This window comes from Dermacentor silvarum, chromosome 3, assembly GCF_013339745.2.
Source record: "Dermacentor silvarum isolate Dsil-2018 chromosome 3, BIME_Dsil_1.4, whole genome shotgun sequence".
Classification (NCBI taxonomy): Eukaryota; Metazoa; Arthropoda; class Arachnida; order Ixodida; family Ixodidae; genus Dermacentor; species Dermacentor silvarum.
Genome location: NC_051156.1, coordinates 189,418,207 through 189,436,871, shown reverse-complemented (window position 1 = coordinate 189,436,871; position 18,665 = coordinate 189,418,207). Strand labels below are relative to the sequence as shown.

General features: G+C 46.4%; 2 protein-coding genes and 1 non-coding gene across 3 annotated transcripts; 2 read left to right on the top strand and 1 right to left on the bottom strand.

Annotated features, from left to right (window-relative positions):
• The first annotated feature begins 2,342 nt into the window (after positions 1-2,342).
• Positions 2,343-3,017, top strand: LOC119445083 (uncharacterized). The gene has a single exon (XM_037709407.1). The coding sequence runs from the start codon at positions 2,343-2,345 to the stop codon at positions 3,015-3,017; it is 675 nt and encodes a 224-aa protein (XP_037565335.1).
• A 34-nt stretch (positions 3,018-3,051) lies between these two features.
• Positions 3,052-3,735, top strand: LOC119445082 (probable ATP-dependent RNA helicase DDX5). Its single transcript, XM_037709406.1, has one exon. The coding sequence runs from the start codon at positions 3,052-3,054 to the stop codon at positions 3,733-3,735; it is 684 nt and encodes a 227-aa protein (XP_037565334.1).
• A 5,932-nt stretch (positions 3,736-9,667) lies between these two features.
• Trnas-gga (transfer RNA serine (anticodon GGA)) lies at positions 9,668-9,742 on the bottom strand. The gene has a single exon. It is a non-coding gene; the product is annotated as a tRNA-Ser (tRNA).
• Between the last annotated feature and the right edge of the window lie 8,923 nt (positions 9,743-18,665).

Here is an 18,665-nt window from a genome sequence, read left to right as displayed (position 1 = left end):
CGCTTTATTGCAACCATCTCAGTATGCAGAGCAGTATGGCGGAGAGCGTTGAGCAACCCGGTCTTCGAGCCGCACATTCGTGCAATCTCCGCAGCTATTCCTTCTACGTGACTCTCTACGTCACAACACACCCCTGTTCTTGCTTGCCCGCCCCCTTCTCACCCCAGCAGTTGCACCGCTGAGCACACGACCAAAGACAGAGTTTTAACCTGTACAATGCTATCTAATTAGATTACTCTAGTAAAAAAAAAAAAGCCGGCAGATGCCACGCCCTGTGGGAATCAATGTTATGCGAAGCAGTGTGCGCGGAGCCTACCAAGTTAACGAAACGACCATGAGAGCACCAAGACGTAGGCGGCCCTTTTCATGACCTACATGACATGCAAGTCATAACATTCATGTCCTGAGTCCCCAGGAGTCCCTTTAGCTACAACTAAGAGACCTTAAGGCCAAAGCCTTAGTCATACTCATGACTATGACTTCGATCATCAACCTTTAGCCTTTTTCTTCACTTAGCACCACACCCGAACCCATTCCATTGGTTCTTGAGGGTTTATCTTTTTTTCGCTGAGTCATTCTTATTTTTGCTGAGTCGTGGTCATGACTATGACTTCTACCATCATACTTTAGTGTTTCCTTCACTTAGTACCCACGTCAGAAAACATCTCAGTGGCTTTTGAGCGTTAATCTTTTTTCACTGAGTCATTGTAATTTTTGCTCAGTCATGGTCATGACTATCACTTCTACCATCATCCTTTCGTGTTTCCTTCACTTAGTACCCGCGTCTGAACCCATTTCGGTGGTTTCTGAGTGTTAATCTTTTTCGGTTGGTTATTGTCATGACCTACATGACACGCATGTCATGACATATCACTTATGTTCGTCATGCACTCCTGTCATACTATGCCAATTTTGGTACCTACCAAACTAACGAAACGACCATGACAGCACCAAGACGTAGGCGGCTGTTTCATCACCTACACGAAACGCATGTCATGATATTCATGTCGCGATTGGCAGTTTGCTTATTTTGGTACATATCAAGTTAACGAAACGGCCATCAGAGCAAAAAGATGTAGGCGGATAGATAGATAGATAGATAGATAGATAGATAGATAGATAGATAGATAGATAGATAGATAGATAGATAGATAGATAGATAGATAGATAGATAGATAGATAGATAGATAGATAGATAGATAGATACTGTCAAAGAAGCAAATGTTCGCCAAGAGGCCGGCCTAATCCTTTGATTGTACAACGTCAAGGACCCAGTTCAGGGCACGTACTTAATGACGGGCTAGTTGGTGATCGATGATTTTGGTGAAGCAGAGCACTCGGAAAAAGAAAGAAAGAAAGAAAGAGATGTTCGCGGAAACGGGAATGATGAGGACATGCACACAGGAGCTGTGTATGTCCTCATCATTCATGTTTGCGCGAACGTCTTTTAATGCGAAAGCCTTAAATCTATATAATTGTTCAAGGTCTCTGTGAGGTACTGAAAAAGTAAGCGAGCTCGCCTCGCGCTTGTCTCGCCCTCGCGCCACTGCTCGCGCGTTCGTCGTTTTCTTCCACAGCTGGCTCCGACACCGCTCATCAGGCCGACGTTCCCAAACTGCCCCTCACGCTCAACGCCGGGTGTTGAGGAGGGGTATGTCAGCGTTGAGGAGGGAACAGCGACGTGGGGGAGGAGGAGGGAAATGTCAGCGGTGGCGTGGGAGGGCGTCCACGGAAAGGGCCAGGGTGGCGCTGGGGAAGAAGAGGGAAAATGTCAGAAGCAGCAAAGTATGGGCGTTGAGGGCAAGCGCGGTGGCGGCGCTGGGGAGAAGGAGGGAAATATCAGCGGCGGCGCCCGTAGAACGTTCTGGAAACGGCGGCACCACACTCGTATACGTCGCCGCGTGGGCTCAGAGCTTCATTCCACATCGCTATGAGTCTAACTAGGCTTTCGCCTTCACATTCCTAGAAAGTTCTACCCATCCCCCGTAATTTTCTTTCTTTATTTCTTTTATCGAGCATTTAAAGTCTGCTCCATAAAGTATTTTGTGACCTCAAATGGCAATGGGTTTGAATTCTTAGAAGCAGATGAAAATTTTTGGCCAATTGTTGACCATTCAGTGGGTATACGCCACAGTCTATGACGTCGTCGTAATCATCATCATCATCATCATCAACAGCAACGCTCCATCAACGACCGCCGGGCCCTTACGCCGCCGACGCCAGGAGTGCTCCGCGGCACGAAAGCGCATAAAACATCCTCCTGAAGGCGAGGAACTAAAGGATGTGGTTATGGGAGGCATCACCGCGTGAAACGAGAGCCCGAGGAGAATTCCATCAACAATATGTTTGGTGAAGCGCAGAATGGAACCTATGCCTACCGAAACAGCCAGGTTGGATGGTTCCTTCGCAAGCCTGACTGGAAGAACATGCAGCTGCAGCCATTCGAGAAAAACCTGTACGAGGAACACCCGGCCACGACAAGCAGGTCGATGGCCAAAGTGAACGCCTACAGAAAAGTGAACGGCATATCGGTGAAAGGGAACAACATGCCGAAGCCCATCCTTGCTCTGGAAGAGTCCAACTTCCCGGACTTCATCGTCAAGAGCATCGAGGCCTCACGCGACCACAATTCACCCACGTCCATCGAGGCACACTGCTGGCCCATCGCACTCACGTGCCGGAACTTTCTAGGCATCGCGAACACGGGATCACAAAAGACGCTCGCCTACGTCCTGCCGGCAGTCATCCACGTCAGCCGGCAGCCGCCCCTGCAACAGGAAGACGGACCCATCGCCGTCGTGCTGGCTCCGACGCGAGAGCTTGCCAAGCAGATTCATAACATAGTCTTGGAGTTGGGTGAGCACGCCGCCGTAAACACCGTGTGCGCCTCGAACGGAGAGCCCAAAGAAGGTCAGTACGACGAGCTGAAGAAGGGCTGCCACATCTGCGTGGCCACTCCTCGACGCCTCATTGACTTCCTCGAGGAAGGCAAGGTGAATCTGCACCGCTGCACGTAGCCTCGTGCTGGACGAGGTAGACCGCATGCTGACAATGGGTTTGAAGCCCTATGTCCTCAAGATTGCCGAGCTCTGCCGACCAGACCACCAGACGATAATGTGGGTCAGGTTCTGGCAAAACGAGCTCAGGCCCTTTGTCGAGGACCTGCTCAACGACTACATCGAAATCGAGTTCGGGAAGACGCAGCTACCAGCTCAAAACAGCGTGGAGATGACTGTCGACGTGTGCCAGGAGGAAGAGAAGGAAACGAAGCTAGCTGAGCTCTTCGACGACGTCCTCAAGGAGAAGTCAAATAAAGCCGTTGCGTTCACCGACACGAGGATTAAGGCCGACGAAATTGCGTGGAAGCTGCGACTCCGGGGCTGGTCTGCCATCGGCCTTCACGACAAGAAGACGAAAGAGCTACAAGACTGGATAGTTTCCACGTTCCGGACTGGTACGTATAGCGTGCTCGTGACGACGGACAACTGTGCGCAGGACTTGGTCCTCGAGAACGTGTCCCTGGTGGTGAACTACGACTGCCCGGACTGCTCGGAGGTCTACGTGCGGAGGTCGAGCCACGTCGCGCGCTCAGGTGAACCAGGCGTGGTTCACACATTCATCATTCCGACTCAGAAGCCACATGCCACAAACCTTATAGCAATTCTGGAGGATGCCAAGCAGCCGGTTCAACCAGATCTGTACCACATGGCAAAGACAGCGCGTTCCAAACAATGACGCGTTTGACACCGGCGGTCGGCGAGGTGGTCGGAGTGACGGTGGCCCAAGGAAGGAACTCGGTGTCCTGAAGTACGCCATTAAAATTGCCTGCCTCTGCTTAAGTAATGCAGGAGGCAGCAGTCTCTTTAAGTATATGCCAAGTAAAACTTATAAAACCGTATAGAAATTTCAGTCTATTCGTTTTAATAGTAGAGTTCATTAAGGTGAAAGCCTTAGACAGGAGTCGGACCCATGACCTTTGGCGTTAATTAAGGCGAAGTTAATGAAGGCACTTGAAAACCCCCGACCCAATATGAAGACATGGGCGAATCAGTCATATCTCCAGGTTGGATTCCAATTGACATCGTGAAGGGGGAGAGGCGAACCCCCTACCTTTGGTGTTAATGAGGGCAAAGTTAACTAAGGCACAGCAAATAAGGTAGAATTAAGGCACTCGAACCCACGACCTTTGGTGGGAGAAAACAAGTAATATGAAGTAGCAACGCATTCGAATAATGAGAATGTCAAGTATAATGCAATGAATGTCTCGTGAGCGCGCAGGCTTGCGCCTTCGTCCTCTTTAGCGTATGCTAAAGTGACTGTCAACACTTTTTTTTCTAAGTGCGCTGCTTCACCAAAAACAGTGAACGTGTTCACGCAAGAACGTTGTTACGCGAGAACTGTTCGCAAGACCGCCTGCAAGCCAATCGCGACGTTGAACGTCTCATTAGCGAAGGCGACAGTCCAGAGGCAGAGATCCCTTTGCCAGAGACAGGAGGGAAAAACGGAAGGCTCCGTGAATTGGACCGCTGATCTGTATACAACGATATCGCATTAGTAATGATACCAAGAAGCGAACAAGAAGTTGAAGCGGAGCGACTATATATATGTATGACCGCCTTCATACGCGCGCGCGTGCGCGCGCACACACACACACACACACACACACACACACACACACACACACACACACACACACACACACACACACACACACACACACACACACACACACACACACACACACACACACACACACACACACACACACGTACACGAGCGAGCAAGTGAGCCTGTGCACGCGTGGAAACGTGTCATATCTATCAGGCAACAACAAGAACGCCAACAAATGTCAAACGACACGTACGTATCGAGGCAGCTGCCTGCTCACTCAGGTCGGGATCGCCGACAGGACGGAACATATTCCACCGAAGAGTTGGCCAGGAGAGGGAATGGGGCAGAAAAAGTCGCGCTGGCTGCCGCGCACGATTCTGTCGACATCACTCGGTCGGCCGGCAGTGGCAAATCCGCTCCTGGAGCAACGATAATTGGCCCGTTGATTGGGAGGGGGGTACCCAAGCATAAACATTCTCCCGTGATAAGGCGGGTTGCACTGGAAGAGGAAGTCAGAAAAGATTTATTTTTTTCTCTTGCTACTTTCTCTTTCTTTCCTTTCTGAATTTTTTTTCTTGCTTTTCGTGATGCAAAAAACTAGTTTGCACATACGCATCTTCGTAGAAGAGCTTTCTACCGATACTGCAGCCGAGTGGGTTGGAAATTCTGCGTGTCTCGTCTAATGACAGAGAGAACGACCTTTCTTTTCTATTTTTTTTTTCAGTTATTTTTATGTTTTTTTTTTTTACAATTGGACATTGATGAGAGATTATAACAGCGCCTACTATAAGAATAATAATGCTGAATTAGCTATATTTTCTTACTAATGAATTTCAGCCATTCTATAATTCAGGATCGGTAAACGACAACTGGGAACTTTTCCAGCGAAAAATGACAGTACTGGTAATAAATTACGTGCTAGAAATTTCAATAGCGAATGACAGGTCTAATCCTTGGTTTACTGAACACCTTCGAACATTGAGAAGCAAGAATAAGCGTTTGCATAGGGCGACCAGAAGGGATAATCAAGCGCCATCTTGGGTGGCATACAGTGATTTTCAGAAGCCTTACTGCAAAGAGCTATGCGCAGCCAAAGACAAATATTTTTCACGTGACCTGTCTTCTCTTTTAATCAATATATCAAGAAAATTCTGGCGAGTTATACCTCCAGATACCACTGTCCGCAATATTGTGCTACCTGACGATGAATAAAGCCCTTTCTCTGACGCTGATTGTCCAGATGCGTTTAACAATTTTTTTCACATCTGTTTTTTACACAGGAAGATTGTTTCACTGTTCTCATAGCCCCTTAATTTGAAAATACTTTCATGGAACCAATAGAAATTACAGCACATGGAATTTCGTAATTAATAAATAATCTCAAGTTATCCACATCTCCCGGTATTTACAATATTAACCCACAATACTAAAAAAAAACATACCGTTACAACTTCGAGCCAAATTTTGCGCCATATTTTTAGGCTATCCCGATCATTTGGCGAACTACCTTTGGACTTGGAAAATCGCAAAGGTTATCCCTGTATTCAAGGCTGATAAAAATACTTTCCACGAAATTAACGCCCCATGTCACTAAGATGCATCTACTGCAAACTGCTGGAACATATCATGGCATCGCATATCTACTGCCATTTCCAATCAAACAACTTCCTTTATTTTAACCAACATCAAACCAGAACCAGAATTACACTCCAGCATTAATAACAAACAGCAAACTGACTGTGTATTCTTCGATTTTTTCGAAGGCATTTTATCGTGTCGCTCGGTCGCCTGATCTCAAAAATTATCCGCACTCCGACTGGATTCATTTTGCTTATCTTGGGTTCAAAACGTTGTCCTTACGGCAGCAGTTCACTTTCGGTTAGAGCCACTCGTCACTTCCTTCTTGACTTTACTTCTGGCGTACCGCAAGGCAGTGTCCTTGGTCATGTTATTCTCTTTTCATTAATGGCTTTCCTCAAAAGAACCCCAGGTGGTGAAAATTAATCCGGAGCCCTCCAATACGGCGTGCCTCATAATCAGAACTGGTTTTGGCACGTAAAACCCCAGAAATAAGAAGGACAAAAATATCATCACAGATAATGCTTTTTGCAGACGATTGCATTCTTTACCGTACGATAACAGCATCCGATGACCATTTATTGTTACAGAATGACCTTAACCTTGTCAGCTTCTGGTGCAATACATGGTAGATTACCCTGATCTCGGACAAATGTAAAGTTATGTCTTTCTCGCGAAAACATTCACTCTCTCGCTCTTTTTAGGTCATAAATGACACCGCCGTCACTCTGACAACCTGCTGTAAGTACCTTGGCATTGAACTTACAACTGACCTTTCCTGTATCACGCACGTAACAGCTACCTGGGCAAAAGCTTCAAGAACTCTAGGTTATCTCTGACGGAACTTGCGTAAATCTCCTGCTGCAGTTCGTAAATGCGCATATCAGACTTTTGTTCGCCCACAATCAGAATTGGCGCCTTCAGTATGGTCTCCGCACCAAACATTATTTAGTTTGTATGCTAGAATCATTTCAAAATAAAGCAGCGCGCTTCATCACAAGTAACTACGACAGAACTTGCAGAGTAACTAAGATTAGAGCAGATATTTCGCTCCAGCCACTTGAAACTCGTCGCGCGATAAATCTTCTTTTGCCTTTTCCATAGACACGTTCATGGTAATCGACCTTTTGTGTTGGCCCTTGAATCACCAGCGCGCATGTCACGTCGCCTTAACAGTAGCCATAGTTTCACGCGCATCTTTGGCAATACACTGTCATTTAACGTATCCAGCACTGCCACGTTTCATAACGGTACGGAACAGGCTTGCTGATAACATTGCGTGCCTAACAAATTGTGACGTCATACGGGAAGAATTGCAAAGCTTCTTGTAGTAATATTGTATAAAGATGTTATTGATCTGCTCTCTTTTCCTGTTTTTCTTACTTGTATTATTGTATTATTAGTGTTGTATTAGCGTATTATTGCGTTTGCGCTGTCTGAAGCTTACCCTGGACAAACATTTGTGTACGTTGTTTTACTTATTTTGCGCCTGCCTGTAATAATATCTATTGTACCGGAGCACATCGGCACCAGCTCTGTGCCAGCCAGTGTGTGGAAGAAGACGTTTACGATCGTTTGGTTCGCGCTAGGTCGGTTTTCAACGATCCGGCTTGTTAAACCGCTTTATCAACTCCTGTTGAAACAATTACATTGGAGCCCCCCCCCCCCCCCCTCCTTACTCTATATGCCCTTAAACGGGCCTGTAAGGTATTTTAAATGAATGAAGGAATGAAGAAAAACATACTTCATCTCGACTCGTTTACTGCGACAGCAGCACGCTCACGCAGGCTGGACTTCCACAGCTGTTTATTTATTATTATGTGAATAATTATGGGAGGGTAGGCTTCTTTTGAGCCGGAAATCACAAATTCTCGACCAGTGCTCAGGAAAAGAAAATATTAAAGGGAAAAACGAGACGAAAATAACACATATAGAACTATTCAAACAAACACTGAACACGTTATGACACCACAGCCATGTAAGTAATGTATCGCGGCCATCAGCACGGTGCAATTATTTGGTGCAGTCATCACACCACGTCGGTAGCATCCCACACCACACCGTGCGCACACACATAAGTGTAATGCATATCACTGAACCAACACTCAAGCGACAAGGAACTGGCTCTCATAGGCAGTCCATGACATTGCCGTTCACGAAGAAGTCCCGAAGGGCGCTGATGACATGCATCAGCTTATCAGGACAGGGCCACGGTTGTTTGTTTGTTTACGTGTTTGCTTACTCGCTTGCTTGTTTATTTGTTTGTCTGTTTGTCGCAGTCATCGTCTGGTTACGGTGTACACACTGCTGTCTTCGTCCGTGCTGGTGCAATAAAATAAAATGCGTGAACTAATTCCGTAGTTTACACGACTATAGCGTAGATGTCAGTCCCTGTTGGTGAAAAGGACGTTTAAGGGCCAGTGGAGGACACAGACCAAGAAGATCGACAGACATTAGGCGCTTGTGCGGGTCCACTCGCTTCACCCGCGTAAATAATTTTCAATCTGTAGTTTACATTTATGTTTACTTTTCTTTGTGCGCCATTTCTATACCGGTAAGCGTTCATGTACCCATATATTGCGTAGTTAACAAACATTGGTAGCCGTCATTCATTATTATGGCAGCAGCTCCTTCACAAACCCTTACAGAACTAAAGCAATGGCAAGAAACACAAATTCTATTTGCGATTTTTTTTAAAATCTGCTTCACACATGCTAGTAACACTGTATGTATTATAACAGACGCGGCGATATTTAACGGAAGCCTGCGTCAGTAGGCATTTTTCTTGTATCTGGCGTGAATGCATGGGATACCTCCTAGAATATGCATGAAACCAAATTAAGATTATTACACCGCTTTCAGGTTTCTTGAGGTAAAGGAGACATTAAGTGGGTATGCTTCTGACAACTTGAACTTTGATGTTCAAGATGGAGGCGCAAATTAAGGTGCAAGTAGAAAGGACAGGGTAATCACTGACATACTATCTTTCCACTCTTACTAGAATCTCTAGATAACAAGGGCCTGCGTTCTTTCGTTTGGAATCGTGTGATTTCTTTTTGTTGTGTTTTTTAATGAGACATCTTTGATACGAATGTTCCAGCTTCATTCGCGTAGAAGGAGATGAAAATGGAGGACGAGTGTAGCTTGCAGCAAGCGGACTTAACCTTCCAAAGTTGTCGGCAGTTGCTCCGCAAAAAGCACCATTTATCGGCTGCGGTAGGGTCATAAAAATGGCGCGTGATTTATTTGTATTTTTATAACCACTCACCTCTGTAATGCTTCGGTCCTGAACGTAAATACATAAAATGAACTAATGTCTGGTACCAAAAGTCATATATCTAGTAAGTAATACAAGGACATCTGGCAACACAACAAAAGACTAAAGGGAAACTTAGACATCCACCCAAATGTAGCAATTTGCTACAATGGAAACCCAACCAGGTTCCTCGAAAGAAAGCCTCGCAGTTGAAGAAAAATTCGTCCTGGTCCGGGACTCGAACCCGGGACCACCGCCTTTCCAGGGCAGCCGCTCTACCATCTGAGCTAACCAGGCGGCTAGCAGATGGCAGGGCGAAGTCGAATTTGTCGACAACTCGAAGCAAAGGCAAGCGTATGACGTAATATAGTTCAGCGGAAATCCGCTAGGTGGAGATAAGTAATTAAAGGGAAACTGAGACATCCACCCAAATGTAGCAATTTGCTACAATGGAAACCCAACCGGGTTCCTCGAAAGAAAGCCTCGCAGTTGAAGAAAAATTCATCTGCTGCCATAATAAGACGAATTTTTCTTCAACTGCGAGGCTTTCTTTCGAGGAACCCGGTTGGGTTTCCATTGTAGCAAATTGCTACATTTGGGTGGATGTCTCAGTTTCCCTTTAATTACTTATCTCCACTTAGCGGATTTCCGCTGAACTATTACGTCAAACACAAGCCTAACAGCAAGGCCGGACTCAAACCTGGACAGAACCGACTGTGCGCCATCGGCTTCAGTTTGCCCTGTTATCCCACGCAAGTTATTAAGCATTCACAGTGCAGTTCAGTAAAACAGAGGAGTTTGACGATGAGCCGAAACACCGCTCTGCGAAAATGACGTAGTCGCCGTCTACGTACATAGGTCATTGCCGCAATGGTTATCCGGTAAGGATCATCATCAGGCCGGCATGCAAAATGCAAAGTAATACGCGTATCAGAGATTGAGATGGAAGGCGTCTCAGTGGGAGTCGTGCCTGAGGCCTTTCTCTCTGCAAACCAATGTTACAATTAACTGCGCCACCAGAACACCCTTCTCTCAGTTTCATCGTGAATGGCGCTGAGCCGTGCTCCCTCAAGGGCTGCAGAAGATAGCGCCAACCTTTTCCCTTTCCCAACGAACCACTTACTACTGAAACATTACATTTTTCTGACTGTAAAGGTAGCTTCACCTTGAGCACGCCGCCATTTGGCATAGCCAACTTTTCAATCAGCGCATGCAGCGTAGTAAGTTTTCAAATCGGCGCAAAATTGCCCGGTCTGTGTATTCTCTCTGTGATGGAAAACGTAGACTTCACTCACGCTAAAAACCACGCGCAAAGGCCGAATGCCAGCACAGGTAGTCGGAGAGTGAATATTCATTAGAACGATAGACAGTAGCGTCTTCAGTTGAGCAAATAAACGGGAATTGTGGCGAAGCGCACTTCCAAACTAGGAAATGAGATTTGATGATTTCTAGCACCTGCGCATCTGGCTTTTCCGCAGTGCACCACCAACCACTGACCCCTGACCATAGCCACAAGACCTGTGACGTTTCTTCTTGCCTTACAATATTTTTGAAGTGGCCATAGGGAGTGGCCATAAATCAGCACCGCAGTGAAGTTTCAGAATCTGTGACATGTCTTCTTACCTTGCAATATTCTTATTATTCTATTCAGTTTGTGTTTATTACTATTACTACTATGTGAAAAGGTGTGGCCCTGACAATTATAGGATGACTAAATTCATTTCGCCTTCATTTCAATAGACAAAAGCGAAATTCTATCGATATCGTCCCGTTGACACTCACTAAACACCACAGGTCTATATACTCTTCATCGAATGTCAAATTGCATTTTTTATAAGAACGTTTACGCCACTCGCTATCAAAGCCAGTGATAGGTTCCGCAAACGAAGTACAACGTAAAGCAGTTTGTAGCTTCACAATAGACGTAACGGACTTAACGTACGTTAAACGTACGTTAAGACACCTTTTCAAGACCCCATAGGCTGCAGATGATTTGATGAGTTTTAGTTTTACGTCATCATAGCCTATTTTATGGCCAATGCAAGACGAAGCTGTCTCCCTGAAATTTTCAATTACGCTTGTTTTGCGCAAACTGACACATTCACAGGAAGCCAAACGAAAACAAAACGTAAGTGGACGTAGCGCAATGTCGTGTCTGGTGTGAAACCAGTTTATTATGCCAACACTACCTAGCACTAAACATGCCGTTAGTATGCCGTGTGACTCGGTAGGCCTTAGTTCGACAGAGTCGACGAATGGCATTCGAGACTGGCTTGGGCTAGCTGCATATAACTTACGGCTCAGATGAGTTGAGAGCAATCCAGAGCGCCACTCCCCTTTAATTGGCAATCAACGAAAGAGAGAGCGCAGCCCACCCGACATTTAACGCAGAAGCGGAGCAGCCATATTAGTGAGTTTTAGAAGCACCGCACCCAAGCACCTTTGCATACCCAAAACACTGCGTCCTGCTTTAGTTATTTTGTACCCATTTTGCCTGCCTTTGTATAGCTTTCTTCGTTCTTTTGTATACTCGGCGGTTTGCGTTGCCACACTTGGGGTGCGCAAAATCTAAAATTCCCTAAAACTCCCTATTTACCAACGATTCCTTATAGTGCGTAAACGTTGCCTACGTTGTAACTTGCCAAATACCGACGCACATTAGCGCAGTCCCTTATGTGAGCAGTAACCCGATAACGTAAGGAGCATGCGCAGTCAAGAGAACGCTATTTCTTTACGCTCAGTGAAAAATTCGAGACGTAACAGAGAATACGTTTTCAAGCAACGATTAGCTCGCGTAAACATTCACTCTCATTGACCAGTTTAATGCGTTGGTTTAACCACAGCGGAGTCTTAAAATCAATATGATGTTCCATTTCATATTGCTCGTGGACGTACGTAAGGCCTCCACGTTTCCTCGAGTACGATATTCTAAAACGGTCTTAAGAGAGCAGTGGAGAGTGGGCATGTTCCTCTTCATTTCCTCGAGACAAAAAAAAAAAAGTTAAGCCATTTCTCGATTACGTTTGCCTTTCACGTGACTCGTGGCTTTCGCTATACGCTGAATGTAGTTGATGACACCGGGAGTTATACACAGAGGCACGGCTGGCGCACGAGCGGAACCCTCGAAAAGCGATCCGCGTGACGCGGATGTTTGAAATTCCGTTCGTCCCGACGCTAGCGGCCACCTTCGAATCGCGCGGTACGTACACTACGGTTGAACGAGAGAGAGAGAAGCTGCCGTGCCCTAAATCGAAAACGCATTTAAGTAACAGCAGCAACACCAGGAGCAGAGGCGGCGCCGGCATCGCGGGCGCGGTTGCGAATCAAGGCTTGGGGGAGGAAAAATGAAAGGGGCCAAGGAGGGGGGGGGGGGGAGGGGGGGGAGTGAGGGAGCAGAGTTCGAAAATGATCCTATAGCTCAAGCGCAAACAGTCGCCTTCCTGCAAGAGTATCTGGGTTATAGGGGAGGTGAACATCGCAAAGCGCTTCTTTTTTTCAAAAAAACAAGAAAGAAAGTCGCGCTTTTCGGGGCGATCGAATTCGATGCTGCACGAACAAAAGAGGATGGCCATGTTCCGCGCGTGCACCGACGCAAGAAAACAAATCGTAAATAAGCGCGTTTTTTTTTCTTCCTTTTTCCTCGCGTAGTATAATCGGGAGGACCTGGGAGAGAGCAGGTAGTCAGAAAATCGGGAGTGAGCGTCTTGGCTTTCGCCTCACATGGCTATACGCTATTTATCATACGCCGAGACTGGTCGCAAAAACGTCGTTTATAGTACTGTATATTTCAACCAATATAGAAGGGGGCCTTGTATAGCTGTGCTAGCGCATTAAAGTCCGTGAATTGAAAGCACGCGCAGTCGGCGCCACCTTTATTTATTTATTTATTTTGATCGTATTTTTTTACCATGTTCGGTCGGCATTCTTGGATCTTTGCTGTTTTCCGGAACAGTAAGCCGTGGAGTAATGTGCGAAACAAACCGAAGTGACCGACTGCGTTCGAACTAAGCCAATAGCCGTCCCCTTCGCGACATACGCGCTTTCGCAGCTTGCCTGCTGCAAGGTGCCGCAAGCATTTGCGAAAGTTACGAGGTTTAGAAACTTGGAAGTGGCGCGCATTCTTTCGCATTGCGCTTGAAATGGGGCCTGCAATGGGGGTCTCTTTATGCTGGAAATGCGAGTCTTTTTGCCGTTCCTTGAAGAAGGTGCCGGCGGCGTATAGGGTGCTTTTATTTTTTCTAAATAGCTTCTCCCGCATATAATTATATATAAGGAGTAAGTATAGAATGCAGCCGTAACTCGCGATATTGCCTTCTGTGCGTTTGCTGCATTCCGGGAGGATAAGTTGGTGCACAAAGTCCTGCGCATGCTTACGCAAATTTAATCTTGCGCATTAAGCTTTGCTTCCGACCTCCAAGTTTAGTGCATGCAAACTGGCTCATTTCGTAAATATTCGCCTGAATCAAACAAAAACGAAAAAAAAGCTAAATCAGTAGTTCTAGCAAGTTGGAATCGACATACAGCGAAGCTTTGTGTGATTGCATAAAGAGTCGGAACACGAGTTTGTGTTCATTGTTTCCCCCGCACGGCCGCCACCGCCGCTGCCGCGCATGCGCGAAGGCCAACGCCATCTGGTGGTGAGGCAAGGAACCCAGCGGCGGCGACGTCGCGCGTCCTCCGCCGTGACTGGTTGGCCTATCGGCAAGAGAACGGCCACGCAGCATCCATGGTCACAAAAACCGGGCGAGGTTCGCAAAGAAAAAGCTTCGCTTTTTAAAAAACTTCATATCAGCGCAATATATATCGCCTTCTTTCGTGCATTTCCTGCATCTTAGTAAATGATTTCATTTACTTTATTATCACTGACAGGGCCCAGCACGGAATCTGTTGTCCAGATGGCAAGGGATGGCACAGCTGCACCGGACTCTTTCTCGAATCGCGAGAGGGACAGACAGTAGATATTGTGAATTCTGCATGACTTGAGCACGACGACACCAGCGGCCTCTTGTCGATGACGATGCGGTGGGCAAAAAAAGAAGGCAGAGAGAAATTCTCGGGAAAGAACTCGTAGCGCTCCGGCAAAACCACGGTGCAGTTGGAATCCACAAGAACTAACTAGGAGCACAAAGGCGCAAACACTCGCACGGGCGTGATGTGCGACCCGAATAACAAACGACCGCACCTTCGCACCGCCTCTGAGCTAAAAGTAAAACTAAAGCAGCAATAGGGAAGAAAATATAACAGCCAGTCGCAGTAAAGAAGTCGTTGTAAACAGTCGTCGTAAAGAAGCACCTAAGAAAGTGTAATAGATGCGAACAATATATTAGAACTTTTGAACAAAAAAAAAAAAAAAACACAGAGCTGAAGCAGCAGCCAGTGGCCTCCGCAGCGACAGGGACGGGAGTGTCCGCTAAGGTGGGAAGGAGGATAGCGGGTTTTGGGGAACGGCGAGACCTTTGCGAGACGATGTCCAATAGTACGTATGTGCGTGCGCGTTCGGGAAGGGGGGAGTGGCGAGAGAAAGGTTCGAGACAAAGCAGCCATATAGGGAAGGGGTTTAGGAAACGAGGGAGTTCGAAAGAGGGATGTTTGGGGAAAGGAAAGCAATGCTGGGGACTGCGGCTGTAACTTCTCCTCCTTCTCCATTCTCCACGCAGAAGAAGCTGGAATCGATGCCAAATTGAGGGCTTGTCGTTGACCCACACACGCGCGCACAGCAGCAGAAGCAGCGTGACCCACCGCCGGTCTCCCGGGCGCCCGCAGACTGCTTCTCATTCGAGTCAAATCCTTTATCTCCTTTGTTCCCGCCCTACTTACCGGGAATTCCCGGCATCGCCCATTGGCGCCTTGCTTACGGGCAAGAGCCTTTTTTTTTCTTTTTCTTTTTTTTTTTACTTGGCGATTCTACCTAACGGTGTGCTTTCTTTCTTTTTTCTTGATTCATTTCTACCTTTTCCTCCTTCATTTCCTTCCTACGTACGTTCTTTTTTTTATTTCGCATCATTCCCACCTCTTTCTTTCATTTCCCCTTTTCTATCTTCCATTCTCTGTCTTTTTTCATCTTCTTCAGTTGATTCTCTTTTTTTCCATTTGTTCCTGCTTACTTTTTTTTCATCCCGGCGTGGCTTTCCTTACAAATTGAGGCAATTTATTAGAAGCCTATAACCTACCATTGTTTCATCTAAAAAAAAATTCGTAGAAATTGTGTGTGCACTTCTGGTAATACAATTTTCTATAGCCAAGAGGACAAGTCTACAAGAAGTCAAATCAGTCTGCAGGTAGCCTATAGACAGTCCTCAAGCTCATTTACATAAGAGCTTCTTGCTTTTTTTTTCCACGCTTCCCACCCTTCAAAACCCTAGTTTCCCAGTTACCCAAGTCATTTGTATCGTTCCACTTTCGCTTCTTTCATTGTTTTTTTTTTTCGTTTGTTCTAGCGCTCTCTTTCTCTCTTCGTTTGTGTTTAGAATTTCCAAACGATTTATTTGCCTATTTGTCTCTTCACTTATGAATGGAGGTATGTTTCCTTAAGCTTATTTCTCCCGTTTCTCGTTTTTCTACATATTCCCGGTTCTTCCCTACAGCTTCCACCCGAAGTTTTCGGCTTCTTTCAGACCTCTGCTTTTTTTTTTTTTGACGCCCGTTTCTTTACAGCTATATCCCCCTCCTTACATCTCATTCTTCTTTTCCTGTATTCTTCGCTCCTTAATTTTTTTCGTGGTTTTCTTCTTCGATTTCATTTCTCTTCCTTCATCCCAATTTTCGCTCCTCGCCATCTTTCTCCCTTTTCATCTTCTCTTTCCTCTCTACCCATTCTGTCATCGCTCTCTCGTCGCCGCAAAAAGCCAGCAAAAGAAAAAACAAAAAAACGAAGACAAAAAGGAAACACGAAAATAAAATACTGGGGCGCGTAATGCTTACGTCGCCATCCGGCGGGAAGATGCGTTTCGCCAAATGGCCTTCGTCCAACAGGCTCCGTCTTCCCCGAACGCCCCATCCCACAATTTTTGTTTGTCGTTTCTCTACCTTTTTCCTTTTGTTTTTCTTTCCCTCCTATTTCTCCCCCCTCCCTCCAATTCCTCCTCTGCCCTCTGTTTCTGGTAGCTCCAGGAGCGTACGTAGGTAACGATCCGAGCGTCGGCGAAGCCGCCGTCGAGGGACAAACCTAACAAGGAAGACGAAGAAGAGGAAACAGCTGAGGAAACAAGAAGGGTGAAGCGGAGTAGTGGGGGGATGCGCTTCTTCTCCGGCAGATTTATTGATCAAGAGGAAATGGCGGACGCCACAGCGTGCAGAGTATGTACCTTCCGTTTCGTCGGCGTCGGTTATGAGAACCACCGAAAACGGCGACTATACCCCGTCTCGGAGAAGTTCCTCGCAGCACTGTGAAGGCTACGGTCGCCTCGACCAATGAGAGAGGCGAACGCATCGAAATCTATCCGTCTGCGCTTTTGTCGTCTGCTACCGACGCCTGTAGCGTCCGCAGTGTCTGTAGCTTCCGTCGTTATGCAACACTGCGCAAATACGACGCAGGAGCAGACCTTCAAACTACTTTTTTTTTTCGCGCGCAAGTATCTGCGTTCGCGTGCTGCCTCACTAACTTGGCACTGCAGAACGCAATCTCCTGAGACAGAGTATAGGGCGGAAGAGAACGCCAGACGAGAATGCGAAGCAGACGTTTGGGCCCTGCACTTAATAGGAAAAAGAAAAGAGGCTGTCGATAATTGGAGTTTCGGCTAAGCCCTCCAACTGACGCAACGTTCTAGGTTTAGTAAAAAAAAGTACAATGATTGAACATTGGAAGTTGCGCATCTGCACACATTTTTTCTTGTGTGCCTGTGGAGTATCAATGCGTCTTAGAGGAGGAGGAGGAGGAAGAAAAAGAAACATTTATTAAAAAACAATATGGAAAGATAGTCCACTCGCGAGTGCTAATTGCCTCACGAGGCAGTTGTTGCAGTGCGTGCAATATTGCGCAAAGCGATAGGACAACCGAAACCGAGGTGAAATAAATCCGACGAAGCCGGAGGTGCAAGTGGTGCGTTTTACGGTATCCACTATTATGATGAACACCTTAAGCGAAAACATGCCCGACCCGTGACCGGGTTTGAAAAAAGTGACACGTGCGCACGTGCATGAAACACAGTGCATGTGTTGACTATGTAAAATACATAGTACATTAAAGAACAGTACCGCAGTTTGCCGAAAAGGGTAGTGTATACGTCTACTTCCTCAACGCTCGTTGAGGTCCGTGAGCCCCCAATCGAATTCCACCGCACTCAAGCCGAGAGCAAGAAGTCGAATGCCACCAAGACAGTTCGTCGTTGTTCAAATGCAAGATCGCTGCGTGTAACGGTATAGCGATGAAAAGAAGAAGGGGAAAAAGAAATGCTGAATCACGCCTCTTCGAAAAACGAATGACGACGAATACTTCTTTTTTCCTTTTCTTTTTTCCAGAGAGCGTGGAGACCGTCACAGAATGTGCTGATGGTACGGTCATCGACCAAACGACCGTTCGCAAGCCACGAATTGCTCCTAGATGACCACCATGTCCACTGTGATCTGCGTCGTTGTAGTCACTCTTCCCTGCGATTTACTTTTTTGTTGGGGGGGGGGTTTCTTCGTAGTGCTCTTTCAAGAATGGATTTTTTTTTCAGAACCATAACACTGCAATACTCTGAAGAAGCCCTTCACGCGGTTTGTCATCATATACTTCGCATATATATACACACGTGAGCATGAAAAAAAGAAAAAAACGTTTCCTTTCTTCTATTCGTTATTTCCTCATACCTTGCAGGGATTTAAGACAATGCGGCGTTCCCTAGAGATGCGACACCTCTTATAGCTTCTTCATATTCTAGGTTTCTTTGGGGAAAATGTGGGAAGGAACTTCCGCCGCAAATTACTGCTTCAGTTATTTTTGCGCCTTTCTGGCTTCCTTATCAGTGGGGATTTAAAAAAAAATTGTAGTTTTTTCAGGTTGCTCTTTTCCTTTAACAAAACAATTGTCGGGCGCGTATCGAGATAGCGCAAGAGGGCAACGAAACTGGAAGAGCCGTTTGTCCAGCGTTGGATTTAAATCGCATGATGACGACGACGACGACGACGACGACGACGACGATGATGATGATGATGATGGCAACGACGACAGTGGTGGTGGTGATGACTCACCGAGGCCATTACATTTTTCTAAAGCTCACCGAGACTGTACGGTACGAGT